Source organism: Diplotaxodon limnothrissa, linkage group LG20 (assembly GCF_057381915.1).
Source record: "Diplotaxodon limnothrissa isolate DT_005_m linkage group LG20, D_limnothrissa_male_GT1.1, whole genome shotgun sequence".
NCBI lineage: Eukaryota > Metazoa > Chordata > Actinopteri > Cichliformes > Cichlidae > Diplotaxodon > Diplotaxodon limnothrissa.
In genome coordinates, this window is record NC_140615.1 from 2,626,640 (window position 1) to 2,645,944 (window position 19,305).

Here is a 19,305-nt window from a genome sequence, read left to right on the forward strand (position 1 = left end):
GTAGAAGTCATGGGAATGGGTGGAGCAGCCCACCAGCCCTCAGTATATATGTTACCTAAGACTCTTCCACCGCCTCATCCCGAGGAGTTCGCGTCCGCCAGCAAGATGCCGGCCAAACCTGCACCTATCAAGAAGTCACCAGTCAAGAAGGCTGCGGAGAAGGCACCTGAGCCCGTTCCACCCGTGGAGGCTCCACCTGCCGAGGCCGCACCTGCTGAAGCTCCTCCAGCCGAGGCAGAAGCAGCTGCCGCCCCTCCAGCAGAAGACACCCCCGCTGCTGAAGGAAGCGCTCCCGGTATCTCGATAGACTCTTGGGAACGGAGTAGAGTTGCAAGCTAATATTACTAACCGTGACTATGCGTGGGTAGCTCTCGTGTTTAACAGTGTTTGATTTAATTAAGAATATAAGCAGACATTTTCTCCCCCAAGTTAGGAAGTTCTACGCTTTTGTTGCATCAGACAGCTTTGAAGCATCCTAAAGCCAGTGATCAAAACTAAAGTGAATGCAGTGCAACAAAGTGCTTCCTAATTGTATCAAGTGAGTAGTAACAGTACAATTGTCATTAGTTTTTACAAGTACTTACTTTGAGCAAGGCTGCCATAATTTACTGCCTGTACTAGCAGTGGATCCGAGTACACGTGCAACACCCCCACTCTCCCCTTTCCACAAAGTTGGGATGTGAATTCCAGGAAAACTTAAAAGAAAAACCTGAACGAGACCAAGCATACCGATTTAGAGCAGAAACCTTCCCTTTTAAGCAGCTCTCTCTATAAGTGACAGGGAACTGAGAAGACCAGTTGCTCTAGTTTTAATGGTTTTACAAGCCACATGGTTTCCATTCTTACTTGCTGTAGGATTTCAGCTGTTCCACAGTTCAGCATTCCTTTGTCATATTTTTTCTTTCATATGTTTTAAGTAGGTGACAGGTGTGGACTGCTGGCATGGCCATTTGGGACCCTTTAATACAGAGCTATGCTGCTGTAATATGTGGAGAATGTGTTGCCGACATAAGCAAGGCTTTCCCTGAAAATGATGTCATCTGAATGGCAACATTTGTTGCTCTAAATCTGAGTAAATTTTAAAAATACTCATTTTAAAAACAAAACAAAAAAACAAAACCCTCTAATCTCAGTTTGTCAGGTCACAGATAAAAGACCTAAATGTGTCTGAGCTAAGAAAACGCAGCTGAATTTCTAGATCTTGCATTTTGTTTTGCATGCGACTTGAATTTGTTGGCATGGTGGCATTTTTGTGGAGAGCCTTATTAGTTGGGAGATGTCCCTCCAACAAGTTACACGAACATTTTTTTCAAAAAGCAAACGGATTTCTTATTTTTTTACATTTAATATGTTGTCTTTGTACTATTTTAAATATAATTTAGTGTTGAAAGGATTTGCAAAACATTGTGTAGTGTTTTAAATTTTACTTTACAATCTGAAACTTGAACACTGTAAACTACAGTGTGTGCTACATAAGCAAAGTACAACACATTTCTTTAAAAACAAATCTCTCATGCTTCTACTCCTGTTCAGTAATTTACCCCAAGTTGACCACACATTAACTGTAAACACCAGCGCTTGAAGCCTTTTTGCAGACTGAAACGAAAGCTGGATCACAAGTTACCCTCTTGTATCAATACTCTAATAAAATGAAGAATTGGTTCAATGTGTTTTTGGCTTTAAACCTCGACACATGACCCTTAACCTTAACTGATGGCAATATGACAGAAGACAGAGGAGATTGAACAGCTACTAAGAGTAAACTTACACCACAGGCTGTCTCCACACATATGCAAGCTGATATGCAACATGTGTTTGTGTTCCACTGTGCACTTCTTGTGTTTCTGTCTGTAAATGTGTTTGTGTGTTCATCTTCCGCCTTTCTTAACTGCTGAGGTTTTTGTTTGTGGACATCTGGTCACCTGTTTGTTCTAACACAGCTGTACCCACACTGCTCTTTCCTGCTGCTTGCTCAGTAGAGTATACAGTGATGTGAAAAAAAGCTTTTGTGGGACTCTGTGCACTTGTTTGGAAAGAACAGTTTCCAAAGGAATGAAGAGGGTAAAGAGCAGCAGGTTTCTGGTAATCAAATGCTGGTTAACTGATCATTCGCAAGTCTGAGCACCTCTATAAAAGCAGCAGTTTTGGCAGCTGACTGGTGTGGAGCATTCAGATGCTTGTGTTAACACAATGCGAGAATCGTCTCACGAGTGGATGCCAAATTCACCCCAAGGTCAGACTGTGCAATTCTTAGATAAATTCCAAACAACACATTAACATATTAAATGTTAAAGTTCATGAAGATGCTGCTGCTGCTCCTGCTGCAGATGCTCCGGCAGACGGTAAACATTATCGTTATTACAAATAAGTACTTCCCATCATGACTTTCCCAATCTGTGAGAAGGTAACTTCCTGATGCCTTTTTCTCTGCAGTAAAATAGTTTTTTTCAAAGGTTTGGACATTTGCATCGTTGAATGCTGCTGTATAGAAAAAATACTGTGGATAAGTACCAGGTTTTTTTTCTTGTATTTGCTTATAAAAATTTAAATATTCTCCTTTTTCTTGCTAGCTGCTCCAGTGGAACCTGCTGTAGTCGAGGAGCCACCTAAGGCCCCCACACCACCACCTCCTGCAGGTAACACTAACATCTGATCCTGCTGTGTGTCAGATGTAGCATTAATCTCCTAAAACAATTATATTCACTTTTACGCTGCCGCTCGCCTGTTGACCGGTTCAAAAAAAAGAGACCACATCACTCCGGTTCTCTGCTCTCTCCACTGGCTCCCAGTTGCTTTTAGGATTGATTTTAAAATCTTACTGCTGGCTTTTAAGGTTTTAAATGGCACTGCACCTTCTTACCTGTCAGAACTCCTTAGTACTTATCGCCCCAGGAGATCTTTGAGGTCAGCCGATCTGATGCTTTTAAATGTTCCCAGGTATAAATTAAAGACAAAGGGAGAGAGGGCGTTTGCTGTGGCTGCACCCAGACTGTGGAACAGTTTACCTCCTCACGTCAGATTCTCCAAAAGCCTAGAAACTTTTAAAACTGCTCTTAAAACTCACCTCTTTTCATTGGCTTTTAGAAAGGTTTAATTTATTTGTTTATTTATTTTTTTATTTGATCAGCGAGGTGTTTTACGAAATTGTGTTCTATTGTATTTTTATCTGTATTTACTGTACAGCACTTTGGTCAGCCTTGGTTGTTTTTAAATGTGCTCTATAAATAAACTTGACTTGACTTGACTTTATCTTGTATGTAAAGAAATTAAAGAAAGAGATCCTCTTATTTAAAAAGCTGGAAATGATAAATGAATTTGGCTTTAAATCAGATCTTGTATCAACATATTGTTTGACTGTTTTTCTAATGCTTCATTGTGAAAATGACAAAAATCTTCCATAATAATTATCAATAAAAATAACTGAGTTGCAGCTCCACATATTTATGCATTAGAATGTAAAGTATCTTGCTAATTTTCCCATTATGTGTGTACTTTTAACTGTTTTGTCTATATTAAGAATGCTTTATCAAGCTTCACTGCACTAAACCTCTCACAGTCCCCACCAGTGCTCCTTTGGACGTGTCTGTGGATGATGTTAACGACTCCAGTCTCACCATTAAGTGGAAGACACCAGAGACCATCGGAGACTCGGGCCTGGATGGATACGCCATCGAGTACTGCAAGGATGGAAGTAAGTCTGCATATGTGTGTCACATGTATGTGAGAGTGTTTGCTTGCACCTGTCCCCAGCGTGTCAGAGGGCAAATATACTCATTGCTGGGTCCGGGCCGTATACGGCAGGCATCAGTTTACCGGCTGTCGCTGTATCTCCCGACACCACTTTTAGAAGCACTCATTTGCTCAGATGACGGCATGCCTTCTGAGATTTCGTCACGGTAGCCAAAGTATACTTCTTATGGGCAGGTTGTTTGTAAACTGGTGTCAACAGGTGATAAACCAGTTAAGTTTAATTGAGGGGTTTTTAACATTCAGGAAAATTGCAATAAATAAAAAACCATCAGGAGAAAAAGCGGATAGTTTGCATTCTTTTCATAATATGGAATAATGACCCTGAAAGCCTCTCACTAACACAGATCCTTGGTTTCCCAACAGCAACAGACTGGGTCGTAGCTAACGAGGAGCTGACTGCAGCTAACCGATACTGCATCAAAAATCTGAAAGCAGGTGATTTGCTGCGCGTGCGCGTGGTGGCTGTAAACCCCGGTGGCCGCAGCGAACCTGGAACACTCGCTGACCCTGTGCCAATCCGCGAGGTTGTTGGTGAGTCATTATTGCACCTCACTATCAGGCAGCTTCCAGCAAAGTTGTCTTTTTTTGGACAGCTTTTTTTTAAAAAACAGTCTAAAATCACATAACACACTTACAAGTTAGTCTTCGTAGAAAGTGTCAAACCAACTCTAATTCGTCTCATAATTCCTAAAAGGTTTCTTCAAACCTTTGTTGCTAAGCTCCCGTGACATTATTCTGTTTGGAGAAGGAACCACGCAAAGCTTGCTTGCACAGTACAATGAGAATTTCTATTTCATAGTGAGAATTAACACAGAGAATATGCTGTTCATCTCTGCACAAGACGTCCCGCACCAGAGCCTTACTACGAAGCTCTCCGTTGCTGTGCAGCCACCTGGTAAAATGACTGTCTCCAACTCTTTATCAGGAGCTCTAACATAGTTGTAACTTATGACCTATCCTTAAAATACTCATGTTACAACCAGTGAGGTAGAGGTGGTATTAACTGCTGGTGCCTCAGATGGATTGCACAGATGCAAGCACATAAATCGCAAAGGTGCTGACAAGAGCTTTCATTAGCTGTAAGTCATGCTTTCATTTGCATGTACGCACATCTTCAGTCAAGACTGCTGGTTGGTACACTTTCAATTTACAGAATGTTCCTGTCATTTTATACATCCATGAAAATATATAACTAAACTAAATATAACTGAATAAATATAAAACTAAATTGCACTAAATCACTTTGAATCAGTTTGCAGCTTTGGTCCAGACTATAATATCACTTAATATACAGTAATGTACAAAAGCCGCCCCTTGTTTCTTTGCAATTTGCTAGGAAAATGGGAATTAGCTGCAGCATTTTATTGAAATATCCACACATACATGTAAACACTGCATATAAAGCAAAAACAGAGTTTGCACAATTCTAACAAGGTTAAAAGTCAGTATTTGCTATCAGCACCTTTATTCTTCAACGCAGCCTAAACTCTGTTAGGCGAACGTTCGTGTAATTTCTGTGAGTACTATTCAGGAATCCAGGCTTCTTGAAGGACATCCAGCTGTTCTTTGGACGTTGGCTGCCTTTTGTTCTGCTCTGAGTCAAGTTGATCACACACTGCTTCAGTCATGTTGAGGTTGAGTCCATGACTGAAAGTGTTCCACTGTCTGTTTTTCTATCCAGGAATGCTTTTACATTACTGGCAGTGCTGCCAGAGATGTTTTACAGATACTAATGTGTGATGGATCAAAATCTTACTAAGGTATCGTGAGAGGTTGCTCTCCATAAATCACCTTGTTGGTGCAAAAATACAATTTTATGTCTATCAAACTGTGTTATCTTTGACCTTTGTGTTACTTTTTGTGTCTTTCTAAATCTTTGAAAGACTCGATAATTATTGCTCAAGAAAGCAAACTGAAGGCTGACTCGAGATTTTTGCACAGTACTGTATTGCCGATACAGTTTGGTACATTCATTCATGAACTGTGTGTGTGAAACAGTCTTTCATTTACTTATCACTGGGTCACAGTTTACTCAAAAAAAGGCCAAACACGGTTATAGCTAGAAGTAAGTAGGCGTTTGCACCACGCCCAAATAGGCTCATTAGCAAATATTAACATGCTTGCCCTAAGATTGTTATATTAGCATGACTACCATGGGAAACGTGTTAAAGCATTTGACTCCAAGCACAAAAAGAGACTGCCTAGTACTATATAACTAATAATGGATGCAGCCTTTTTGCTTACGATTGCATCAACGACTATTCTTTCCCCTTTGACCAATGCGTTCTTGTTAAAAATGCAAAAATCTGGCTGATGGTTATTATGACCTTTGTAAAATTCCTCACTTTAACTGTTGCTTCACTATTGTGGTGTGCTGTGTACTGAGAAGTACAGCTCCAGAATACACAGAGACTCTCTTGTCACCACACTTCGCTCACAGTACTTTTTCTGTGGTTTAAACCACAGTTGGTTTATTTTCCGTAGTTCTGATTCTGAACCCACACACTGACGTAGTGCCGACCTGAGTTGACATGCCCCAGTTACCCACAGCTTACTGTCTCTAGGCGTATTTCCTGGTTGGTGAAACATGAGCCTAATTGTTGGATTCTGTATGGCTTGTTGAGGTTAAATTCAGCTGTGTGTCAGTCACAAGCTGTCCGGACCAGACACCCATCCACAGGTTTAAGCTTTAGAGGAAGACATGCTGAAAGCCCCCTACAAAGACATTTTATCCGGAGACAATGGCAGATTATAGATTCCTTGCAGGGGGGACTTACAGGCTGCTGGATGCCACAATGCCTGCAACACTTCGGGGCATTGCTGGGAAGTGTGCTGATTAGCAAGGATTAGTGTTTGAGCCAAATCTGGAGGCAGCCCTGATCTACTTGGGAAATGGTTGTTCCAGAAGCAAGATCCCATCCTGAGAAGCAATGATACGGTGACAAATGTAAGAACAGGAAGGCAAGATATCAGGTTAGATTTAGTGCATCAGAAGGAGAAGATGTAAACACTCTTATAGCTAGAAGAAGATGGAAGTGGATGTGGTGCCCAATGGGAGGGTAGTTTGAGTGGATTAGGAGAAGCAGGCTGTAGGGGGGGGGTGAATGAGGTGAGGGAGGGCAGGAGCCTGGTGGTTTTATTTATCCTCTAAGCCCAGAGAGCTTTTCAGACATTTGCTGCTTATGCAGAAACATGTGAGAGATGCTGTTCCTGATACTTAGCACTTGGCGTGAAGGAAACCATCCAACAGAGCCCAGCTAGATGTCTGCGATGCAACTTCACCTGTTTGATTTTAATTCACATCAGGAGTTGCTGCAGTCGTCTGCAGACGTGATATCGCAACCACTGCTCAGCTGAAAGCGTTGACATGTATTTGTGGTTCCTTTGGGCACGACATGAGGGCTGTGCTTTCAGGGTTCAGTCTTTCTTGTCACTAAAGCTATTTTAGGAGCTGCTGGTTTACTTGTTCGGCTCTCCCTGCCCAGATACTGCACTTTTCTTTAAGCACACACAACCTTTGTTTAGATTTCACCTCATTTTTTGTTTTGTTTGGTCCTGCAAAACTGGGTCATGAGGCATAAGCACTTAAACGGTGGCTTGAGTGTGACGATGTATCAGGTCTACTTGCATCAGTATGGAAAAGATTTCATGTTAGCTTGTTTTTTATGTTTTTAAGGAAATGTTTTACGTTGAAAAGCTGAAGTGAAAGTGCGACGAGCTGACGCTTTAAAAAATCTTTGATGATCAAGTTAGTTTTTAATTGTATGCGTTTCGCACACATCGCTGTTTCAAATTAGTTTGTTTTGTCCTGCTAACAGTGCATTTTCCACTTTATAGTCATTGCTCTTTCTAAAGTTAAATAGACTGTCAGCTTCTCGGCTGTTATGACTATTTTTCTGTCATGAATTTGCATTGTTAAAACTGTTGTGGGTTAATTTTAGCCTGTTCAATCATGTTCTTGTAGACTTTGCAGCAGCAGTAGCTGCTCTATTTAGATCTTGTTGACCTGCCATTATATGCATGTGTGACCACACTTTAAAGAGTCTGACAGGATGTGTATACACCGTGCTTTATGCTGTTAGCATGTAATGTTAACTGTTCAGTAAATCAGCAGCAAATCTGCTCAGTCAGACTGTAGAAGACGGACGAGGTGAAAAGTAAACATGCTTGATTTGACTTTGCAGACCGTCCCAAGATCCGCTTGCCTCGGGCTCTCAGGTCCCGCTATGTCAAGAAAGTCGGAGAGCAGATCAACCTCGTCATCCCGTTTCTTGTAAGCGGGCTAGTGTGCACGTTCACTGCATTAGTCAGTGAGGAAACATAAAAGGCTGACAGATACATTTTTGAACACTTCGGTTTATTTTGCTTTTAACCGTTCTCGTTTTCAACTCCTTAGGGAAAGCCTAAACCTGCAGTGTCCTGGCTTAAAGATGGTCAGCCTGTGGATACCAAGAAGGTCAATATCAGGAACAGTGACAAGGACAGCATCCTGTTCATCCGCAGCGCTCAGAGGGAGGACTCTGGTGTTTATGAGATGACCCTAAAAGTGGATAGCTTTGAAGATAAAGGCACAATTACCCTTCAGATTGTGGGTGAGTGACACATGAGACATAAAACAATCTCATTTACACAAAGGAATATGTGAGCGTGTCAAACTGTTGATTCACGCGAGGCCTTCCTGTTAAATCTGCTCAGCTGGCTTTGCAGCTGACGTGTTGACTTCCTTGTTTCTAGACTTGTGACTTTCTCTGGGTATTAGCCAACATAAATGACATCTCTGACAAAGATGCCAGAGTGCTTGAGCCTTGTGCCAGCTACTGCTTAAAATACATACAGTTTAAATAGATGGTTTTCTCATTATGATTGTAATACCGTGATACTTACAGTAATGTGTTTCATCAGAGCGCCCTGGTCCTCCTGCTAGTATAAAGCTGGTGGATGCCTGGGGCTTCAATGCTGCTCTGGAGTGGACTCCACCCAAGGATAATGGCAACACAGACATCACTGGATACACTGTCCAGAAAGCTGACAAGAAGACTGGGGTATAGTAGAGATTTACTCAAACTGCACAAAACCCATCTGTTACACCAGATCAGTAATGTTGACATGAATCTCACAAACCCAGAGCATCACTTTCTATTCATAGTTTGAGGTCGAGTTGCCCCACAGGTGTTGGCATCTTTAACACGACACAGAAAGATGCACATTTATGTGCATTTAACTCGGTTTTCAGTGTTTCATTCAATATGATGCAGTCAGAGTGAAGCCTTACTGCAGCATATTGGTCTGTTTTATAAAGGTTCTGTATTATTGGTGAATTTCAGATTAACTCTGAAGTCGGAATTAACAAGTTCCCAATAACAGTTTCATCTGGATTGTCTCCTCAACTGGGATTTCCAACTCGGAAATTCAGAGCAGGAGTTAACAATCAAAGATGGCGGCAGTGAATGTAACCAGTAGTGGATATCTAAATCTTTTCATTTGTACAGCCCCTGTTGTGTATTTGTGATTTGCTAATAAGACATTTGCAGAGCAGCCACTATTCGGGGATGTGCTGCAGCGGTGCTTTTCAGAGCAAAAGCACAGGTATTGTGCTGTATTGGTAGTGATGCATGAAAGACTCAACCTTGCTAAAACCAAAACAAATGCTTTTTCAATTTCTACAACAATTTCTGACATCCAGGCAGCTGGAACGAGGCATAAATGTTCCATTTACAGAAATGCACTAACCAGAATGTTTGTGAAAATGGTCTTTGTTGAAGTGTGTTAGTGAAACAAAGACATTTTTCAGCTGGAGTCGTATTTGTTTTACAACGAGCAGGATTAGAACTTACACAACAAAGCAGCCGCTGTGACCTGGTATGGTAAATGGCCTGTATTTATATAGCGCCTTACTAGTCCCTAAGGACCCCAAAGCGCTTTACATATCCAGTCATCCACCCATTCACACACACATTCACACACTGGTGATGGCAGCTACATTGTAGCCACAGCCGCCCTGGGGCGCACTGACAGAGGCGAGGCTGCCGGACACTGGCGCCACCGGGCCCTCTGACCACCACCAGTAGGCAACGGGTGAAGTGTCTTGCTCAAGGACACAACGACCGAGACTGTCCGAGCCGGGGCTCGAACCGGCAACCTTCCGATTACAAGGCGAACTCCCAACTCTTGAGCCACGATGGCCATTTATGATTAAATAAATGTTTAAATTGTGTGTGAGTGTAGGCAGGGCCTTGAAGGGACTTCACATATTACATGTGTAAGTATACTGAGTATACTTGAAAATTGAAATAATCTACACGAAATGAATAGAGATGAATTCAGTCCAGTAAGGACACATCATGCTATCATTTCACACGTCTGATCCGACTGTCTGCTGTCTCACGCAGGAATGGTTCACGGTGCTGGAGCACTATCACAGGTTAAGTGCCACCATCTCAGACCTTGTCATGGGCAACTCGTATTCCTTTAGAGTGTTTGCTGAAAACAAAGTGGGCATGAGCGAGAAGAGCACTGTCACAAAGGAAGTGGCCACCATCCAGAAGACAGGTGACCCCCTGAATGCACACAGTACTTTCATTTGTCTCACATCAGTTTGTTTCTGTTGCATAAAGTTTTAGTGGCACGGCTGCAGTACGAATGGATACTTAGATTTTATTGAGCTGTGGTTAGTTGCAAGAATCTGAAGTGGAGACTTGAGGAGTGGGAATGGCCTTGGCACTGCTTTAAACATAAGTGGATAGCTCTCTTGGCAAGTGCTCTGCTATTACTGAAATAAATTTAAATAGGCTGTGAAATCATTAAGATGATTACCATAGTTGTGTTACAGTGTGTTTTATTCTTTAAGCAAATGTGTGTAGTAGTTCCACTTTTAAACATAATGCAGTAAAAAAGAGGATCTGCACTATATCTGGCTCATAAAAGCTTAACGCTGCTTCCTTTACAGGTATTGTCTACAAACCTCCTGAGTACCCGGAGCATGACTTCAACGAGGCTCCAAAGTTCACCACGGCCCTCAACGACAGAGCCGCCACCGTGGGATACACCACCAAGCTGCTGTGCTCTGTTCGTGGGAGTCCTAAGGTTAGACGTGCATTACTCTCATTTACAGATGTCAAAAAGGTTTCATTCATATTTTTTTCTTGTCTGAATGTTTGCTTAGTATTTTATGATAGTTTGTCTTCTTAAAACATTTGTAATTAGACGCCTTAGATTTTAGGGAACTATTATGACAGTGGTTTAATATTAGAGCTCACATTTTTAACAACAAAAACATCCAAAACACCAACATCTTATATAAACAGCAGTGTCTATACAACAATTTATTGATACTAGATCTTATCAGTTGGTATCGTGGTGGTATCCTAACAGTTGACTGGATATTTAGAGCTCATGCTCACACTAAAGGTACAAAGCTAGGAGGACACATGGAAGCATCTGCTGGTTATAAATAGAACTGGCCTATTGAGATTTGGGGGACTTTCCATGTTACACAAACATAGCAAATGTTCCTTCTTGAACTGAAGTGGTCTTATTCTCACCAGAAAACCTCACAAATGCACTTTAAATATGATATTAGTGCCACAGTTAAAAAAGGATGCACTCTGGAGTTCAGGGAGGGCTTCCACTGGTATGTTTATGGGGATTTTCAGAATGTATCTCACTGTTTGGCAGCAACTGCTTGGGTTAAACTTATCTTTACAGTTGTCTGACAGATGCAGGCAGATTAAGTGGCAGTTCAGAATGGAAATGCAGTTGATTATTTGTCCTAGCTGTCCTTGGCTTTTCCCCAGGACAGCAGCAGTTAGTTGCCCTGTGCGTGCCGGTGTAGATGAGACAGAGCTAACAAATTTGGTACAGCACGGCACAAAAGCTGACGTTAGACAATGAAGAAAACAGGGATTGATGGGTAATTTGTTTGTAGCTTTGTGTTTGTTCTTTTTTGCAGCGTTTAGTATTTATTAGTCGTTTTATGACAGTATGCCACAGTTTGGGACAGTGAAACTTATCACAGACAAAGTCTGTAGCTGAGAATAATGAGAAAGCAATTTTCCTTCAAGTTAGTATCTACAGACTGAGAGCTGTCCTTGCCAAATAGGTCTTTCTTGCCTTTCCCTGTGGTGTAAAAAGATTTCTCCAAGTAGTTGTATCATCTGTATGTCTGCTTAACCATGCGTCCAACAATCTGTCGTCCTCTGCTTATCCAGCCTATCCCACTGGGCATAGGGCGGGGGCAGGGTACACCTGGTCATCTACTTAACCGCTGTATGACCGATACTTTAACTTCACGTCTTTACATAATCACTGTAAATTGAAATCTCTTATACTCCTGTAAGTGGGCTTGAAGTGTTTTATAGCATGTGTTTATCGAGCCACCTCCTCTTCCCTGGCATGGAGTTCAGTGTGGAGAGGTCCAGTACAAAGGCATGCTCAGTAGTGTGATAGCTTGTCCTGTTGTCTCTGATAAAGAGCTGTCACATAGAGTAGGGGACTGCATTAAGGGGGTGAGAGATGCGTGATAAGAAGGGCGGACAGAAAAAGAGACAGTGATAAGAAGTATAGATTGTTCTCCTTTCATGGGTGATTGAAGATGTGTTTGTAACACAGAAAGCACTATTTTTGCCGCCCAAACAGACCACAGCTGCAGAACAAGTTTAAATAGCTCACTCTGTACCAAGCAGACAGGAAAGAAAAACCACGACAGTTTAAAGTAAGAAATGTAAAACTGAAGTGGAAAAAAACACATCGGTGAAGCTACAGAGGCGGACCACAAATGTCAGTTTTGCCAGGATTAAGAGATTTAAAGACCAGTTTGAAACGGTAACATTCACTGACTATTGGCAGGGGTTTATTAGGCTTTACTGAGACGCCAGTTGTGTTTTGTCACACAGGACACATTCAGTCAAAACAGAATTGGTCTGAAAATCAACCTTTAACCTGTAGAAATTACTGGATTTCTTTGCATTTTCCCTGTTTCGCCATTTAACCATTTTTCTGGTGACCAAGTCCGTTGCCATGCCAACAGTTCTCTAAGGCTTTACATAGGTTAAAGAGCTAACATCGAAATCAGCATGTTCAAATATACACTATGACAGTGTGACCAATGTGTATATTTGGGAGGTTCGTCTAGTCTTGGGGAAATCTGAAATAAACCGAGGTGCACAGAACCTGGATGTCTTTAATTAACTTATTTAATTAACTTACAAACATAACCTGATCTTGATATTTCGTGGCAATCTTTCGAATAGTTGTTGAGTATTCAGCTTGGAAGTGGTAGACCAACTGACTACCTTAACCATGCTTCATGGCCAAAACTGTCACACACTTTTTCACGTGTCTCTATTAGTCATCGTGTCTTTACAGATTGGTTCCTGAATGTGTCCGATGAATATTCTCATGTTGCAGAAGAGATCAACCTTGTACATCCCAGCTGCTGTTATCATGATAATTCATGCAAGATGTTGATTTTCATTAACATCAGTCTTGGTAATTTTGTGGTAAAGTTAATTTATTTTGTACATTTTTCTTTCATCTCAGCCTAAGATCGAGTGGTTGAAGAATCAAATGGTCATTGGTGACGACCCCAAGTATCGTCAGATCTCCAACCAGGGCATTTGCTCCCTCGAGATCCGAAAGCCCTGCAGCTTTGATGGTGGTGTGTACACCTGCAGAGCTAAAAATGCCCAGGGAGAGGCCACCGTCTCCTGCAAGCTCGAGGTCAAACGTATGTATCTACTGTTGATCAAATGGGGAAATATTTCTACATTTACTCTTCAATTTTTTCTCCCTAAGCTGTTGTGAATTATTGTAACTATAAAAAGACATTTACATCAATTTGAAAAGCAGAAGTTTTTTTAACCACAGCTACACTTTTTTTTCCTAAACAGAGGTCATTCTTCCAGATGCTGAGAAGGGGAAATAAACTATTATCTAAACTTCTAGAGGTAAGTTCATTAGCAACTTACCTCTGTTCACTTGCCTAAACCCTCACTGTAAATACCTTAGTAACATAGGACACTGTGAACATCCATCTGTAAACAAGCAGACAGCTTTCCCCTGTGCTCTGCATCTACCTGTACTGTTTTGTTTCAGTTTGTTTTTATTGCTTTGTTTACTCTTCGAGGTGTCTCCCTATTTCTCTGTAGGTGGCCTGTACTGTAAGTTCTTGTGGTACCACTTGGCCATAAAAATAAAACCACTGCCAGATAAAATGGATGATTTTGATATGGATCATCATTTTAGCTCATCATGTTCCAATCCAATATTCTGCTTCCTGGCAGTCATGCTACTTAGACACATCCCACTCACGCTTGCAACTAGTGCAAAATGCCACGGCACGATTTTTAACTAGCAGAAGGAAATTCGACCACATCACTCCGGTCTTGGCCTCTACATTGGCTTCCAATGGAATTTAGGATCCGTTTTAAAGTTCTTTTATTGGTTTTTAAATCTCTAAATGGTCTGGCACCTGTTTGTTTGTCTGACTTGTTGAAGCCACATGTCCCCATTCCTGCGCTTCGGTCAGCAACTGTTGCTTTCTGTCCCAAAGTCACGGCTGAAACTTGGAGGAGACCGAGCGTTCTCTGTTGCGGCTCCGATGCTTTGGAAAAGCCTTCCTCTCCTTATTAGACAGACTACATCAGTGCCAGTTTTTAAGTCCAGATTAAAAACCTATTTTTATTCCCTGGCTTTTAACTCTGTGGGTAACTGGCATTTTTATTAATTTTATTGCTATGTCTGGTTTTTGCTATTTTATTCCTATATTTATATTTATTGTTATATATATAAGATAAGATAAGATAAGATAACCTTTATTAGTCCCACACGTGGGAAATTTGTTTTGTCACAGCAGGAAGTGGACAGTGCAAAAGTTATGACGCAAAAATTAGAATACAATAAGAATAAATACAGTACACAGCTGTACAGAATAGAATAAAATAATATACTATATACAGTAGAATAAAATAGAATAAAAATATACAATAAGATAAAAATAGAATACAAATGCTATATACAACTGAGTAAAAATACGATGCCAGAAAGGATTATTGCACTTAGTATTATTGCATATGTATGGATGTGTGTGCTTGATCAGTTAAAGTCTTTATTATGGAGTCTGACAGCAGTGGGGAGGAAAGACCTGCGAAATCTCTCCGTCCCACACCGTGGGTGCCGCAGTCTCCCACTGAAGGAGCTGCTCAGTGCTGTCACAGTCTGCTGCATGGGGTGGGAGACGTTGTCCAACAGGGATGACAGCTTAGCCGCCATTCTCCTGTCACTCACCACCTCCACTGGGTCCAGAGGGCATCCTAGAACAGAGCTGGCCCTTCGGATCACCCTGTTCAGTCTCTTCCTGTCCCCAGCAGAGATGCTGCCGCCCCAGCAGACCACACCATAAAAGATAGCAGAAGCCACCACAGAGTCATAGAAGGTCTTCAGGAGTGGGCCCTCCACCCCAAACGACCTGAGTCTCCGCAGCAGGTACAGCCTGCTCTGCCCTTTCCTGTAGAGGGCGTCTGAGTTATGAGTCCAGTCCAGTCTGTTGTTCAGATGAACACCAAGGTACCTGTAGCTGTCCACAGCCTCAATGTCCATACCCTGGATGTTCAGTGGTTGCAGTGGAGAATGCTTGTGCCTGCGGAAGTCTACCACCAGCTCCTTGGTTTTACTGGCGTTGATCTGGAGGTAGTTCAGCTGGCACCAGTCCACAAAGTCTTGAGTCAGACCTCTGTACTCCTTGTCGTCCCCATCAGTGATGAGACCGACTATTGCAGAGTCATCAGAGAACTTCTGCAGGAAGCACTGGGTGGAATTGTGGGAGAAGTCTGCAGTGTAGATGGTGAAGAGGAACGGAGCCAGAACCGTTCCCTGTGGGGCCCCCGTACTGCAGACGACCCTGTCCGACACACAGCCCTGAGTCCTCACATACTGTGGTCGGTCGGTGAGGTAGTCCAGGATCCAGGTAGTGAGGTGATGGTCCACTCCAGAGTTCTCCAGCTTGTCCTTCAGAACCGAGGGAAGAATAGTGTTGAAGGCACTGGAGAAATCAAAGAACATGATTCTCACAGTGCTTCCAGCGGTCTCCAGGTGAGCGAGGGAACGATGTAGGAGGTGAATGACGGCATCATCCGCTCCAATGCCAGGCTGGTAGGCAAACTGAAGTGGGTCCAGTGATGAGCTTGTTAGGCGCCGAAGCTGAGCCAGGACCAACCGCTCCAGGGTCTTCATCAGGTGGGATGTCAGAGCCACCGGCCTGTAGCTGTTGAGGTCCTTGGGGCGTGAAGTCTTTGGCACTGGTACAACACAGGAGGTTTTCCAGAGCTGTGGGACTCTTCCCAACCTCAGGCTCAGGTTGAAGAGGTGCTCCATCACCCCACACAGTTGGTCCGCGCAGCACCTGACGACCCTCGAGCTGATGCCATCTGGGCCCGCTGCCTTCTTGCCATTAATCCTCCTCAGTTCCCTCCTAACCTGGGTGGTTGAGAGAGACAGGCTGGAGCCTTGTGTTGAGTGTGTATTGGATGCTGTTGTTGGGGGTGGGGGGGAGTGAGCAGGGTGAATAGAGGTGGTGTGAAGTGTCTGAGGTGGAACAGCAGCAGTGGGGGTGGGTGAGTCTGCAGCCGATGTTGTAGACTGCCTCATGGCTGAGTCAAATCTGTTGAAGAAATGATTCAGTTCATTTGCCCATCTCACATCCCTCCCAGGCAGAGAGTTCTGCTGTTTGTGGCCCGAGATGGTTCTGAGGCCTCTCCAGACTTCACCAACGTTGTTTTGCTGAAGCTGGTTCTCCATCTTCTGCCTGTAGCTGTCCTTCCCATTCCTTATCAGTCCCCTCAACTCTCTCTGCACCCTTTTCAACTCCTCTTTGTCTTTGGATTTGAAGGCCCTCCTCTTCTGCTTGAGGACAGCTTTAATTTCTGGGGTAATCCAAGGTTTGTTGTTGGAGAAACACCGTACAATCCTGGTAGGTACGGTGTTATCCACACAGAAATTAATATAGTCAGTAATGCATGTAGTAAGGCTGTCGATGTCCTCTCCATGGTCGTCACAGATCACCTCCCACACAGTCGACTCAAAACAGTCCTTAAGAGCCTCCTCGCTCTCCTCTGACCATCTCTGCACTGTGCGGGTGGCTGGTGGCTCCCTGCGCACTAAGGGCTCATACACAGGGACAAGGTGCACCAGGTTGTGGTCAGATTTGCCCAGTGGAGGGAGAGGTGATGAACTGTATGCCTCTTCAGCATTGGCATACAGTAAGTCCAGTGTTTTATTGTCTCTGGTTGAGCAGGTCACATACTGGGTGAAGGTGGGCAGTGTGGAGTCCAAAGAGGCATGATTGAAGTCCCCTGATATTGTATATATATTCTTTTTAAAGTGCTATATAAATAAACGATGATGATGATGGCCTCTCCCTGTATGCTATGCAACATCACTATGACAAAGTATTTGTTATTAAAGCTTTCACTGGCAAACCCAGTTTACTGGCTCAGTTGTCATTGGAGATGAAATGGGACAGACTGATAAAACCTGCAGAGCCACTGACCAGCCATGAGCTGCAGTGACAAACTCATCAGTTTAAAAGCAACGCCGCTCTTGCTCTCCTCTTCCCTCCTCATGTCTCCTCTCAGCCTTTATCCTCTGTGCATTTTGTACATTGCAAGCCCTGCTTTTAGATGTGGTAATGTGGCGAGGATTAATGATGGCTAAATAGAAATACCAAATCTGATGTTTTCACTGCTTTTATTATGCTATTTATATCCTCACTCTTAGACTGCCACATTTGTGTTTTGGTGTTTTAATTACTCCAGTGGTGTAGAATTTCACAGGGAGTGCTAAAAATTTCCTTTTAACTATTAAGATCTGACACATCAGCAGATTCACATCCGTTGATAACTCACTCTGTTATTTTTGTACACAGCCTGTTGTTAAATTTCAAACAGAACGCTCTATTTATGTTGCTTTAGCCTGCCTAAAGTTTCATGCTCACCTGCAAGCAGCTTTGCAACCCACTTTCTTTTTATGCTGTATCTGACTTCATCAGTGTCAAATCTCTTTATACCTGCTGTGATGGTGTTGCTCTTTCTGCTATGTGCTTTCCATGGAGAGGTTCCAGAAAGCAGTCACAGCAAACAAAATCTTCTCAGAGTGTAGGGATCCTGACGAAACTCTAACTGATTATATTTAAAAATAACCACTTGTGATTGAATGTTGCTGTTCAGCTCCAATTACATTTTGTAATATGCAATATAGGAGAACAACCATTGTGCATTATTTTTGCACTTTGAACAGTTTCAGTGTCCTTCTTAGTTGTTTGACTTGAGGGAATAAAATAGTTGCCATGATACATACACACTTCAAACTTGACCTTGAGTGTGGTCAGGGACACAAGTGTCTTCACATCATGCTGTTACGTAAATGGGGTCACATACCTTTCTACTCCGAATGCAACTCCAGTGTGTTTGGATGGGTTCACACCTGTATTTATGTACAGCTGTCCTCTTGTGATCAGATTACTGAAAAAGCGTTTTCAGGCCAAGTGTAAACTGTGCCCTATAAATGACGTGATCCTGCTTATAGGTCTCTACAAGGTGTCAGTATGTGATCCCATACAGCTCAGCCTTACATGGGATGGCCCCGCATGGGGAGAAAGAAGGATTAGGCAGGATTGGCCATTGGGCGAGAGATAGGGGTGATGTCAGTGCGGCACTCGACAGCTTCTATAAATGACTCCAGATGATCTGACACACAGCCAAACTCTTCACATTACCATGAGTCAACAGGCCGAGTGCTGTGAGAAGAGGGGAGAATGGGCTAAGAGAGCAGAAACTGAGGCAGATAATCCCTGATGGAAAATACGCACTTAAGCAATCTCACACATAAGGACACACCCAGACCTACAAGACAGCAAGACCTTAAACGAACGGTCAAGCTTTCTGTCAGAATGTTTCTGATTAAAGTGATTACCAATATCTCATGATTCCATTTAATGTCTTCTTCCTTTAATTATCTTTCCACCTTTCTTTGGCTTTAGAGGACCAGCAGAAGTCCAGGTCTTATGTTTTAAGGTAAGAGTTTGTGTGTGTGTGTGTGTGTGTGTGTGTGTGTGTACATCATTCAGTTACCGGTAAAATAATTCATTAAATTAATGCACAATATGCCAATTTTATATCCTCTGTGGAAATATGACTGCGTGTGTGCAAACCTTATAAATCCCTCTTATTTCTTCCAGAGTGTTTGAGAAGGTGCAAGTTGGCTGTGCGGCAGTGTGTACATAATGAAGAAATGGGCAGAACACCATACCAACATCTCCATGTCTATTTCAAATCAGACACCCTGACTCTCCCTCCAGCATGCATGGAAGATCCAGCCCATCCCCGTTTGCCAAACGTTGTATGTTATTTCAGTTGGTGACATGTATGTAAAGCTATATTTACCATGTTTTTTCTGTTTGTTATAGTAAGTATATATAAGGTACATGTACTGCTCAATGAAACAGTAAATCCTGGGAGATGCGATGCCTGTAGGGATGTTAAATAAAGGTTATATTTTATTATA

At 42.6% G+C, this 19,305-nt stretch overlaps 1 protein-coding gene across 1 annotated transcript; it reads left to right on the top strand.

The window, feature by feature from the left end:
* Positions 1-9: 9 nt before the first annotated feature.
* On the top strand, positions 10-19,305 carry mybpha (myosin binding protein Ha). Its single transcript, XM_085344539.1, has 13 exons — positions 10-295; positions 2,571-2,636; positions 3,557-3,691; positions 4,114-4,281; positions 7,935-8,023; positions 8,147-8,342; positions 8,653-8,792; positions 10,140-10,299; positions 10,697-10,833; positions 13,288-13,474; positions 13,638-13,694; positions 18,782-18,815; positions 18,980-19,305. Exons 1-11 carry the CDS (start codon positions 10-12, stop codon positions 13,670-13,672), a joined length of 1,599 nt encoding a protein of 532 aa, XP_085200665.1. The 3' UTR covers positions 13,673-13,694; positions 18,782-18,815; positions 18,980-19,305.

What these genes read in the sequence shown, in the direction of transcription:
- mybpha (XM_085344539.1), top strand. Translation starts at nt 10, where the DNA reads ATGGGAATGGGTGGAGCAGCCCACCAGCCCTCAGTATATATGTTACCT. An exon ending in CGAGTACTGCAAGGATGGAA is followed by an intron (nt 3,692 to 4,113) that starts GTAAGTCTGCAT and finishes GTTTCCCAACAG; the next exon opens with CAACAGACTGGGTCGTAGCT. An exon ending in GGCCACCATCCAGAAGACAG is followed by an intron (nt 10,300 to 10,696) that starts GTGACCCCCTGA and finishes CTTCCTTTACAG; the next exon opens with GTATTGTCTACAAACCTCCT.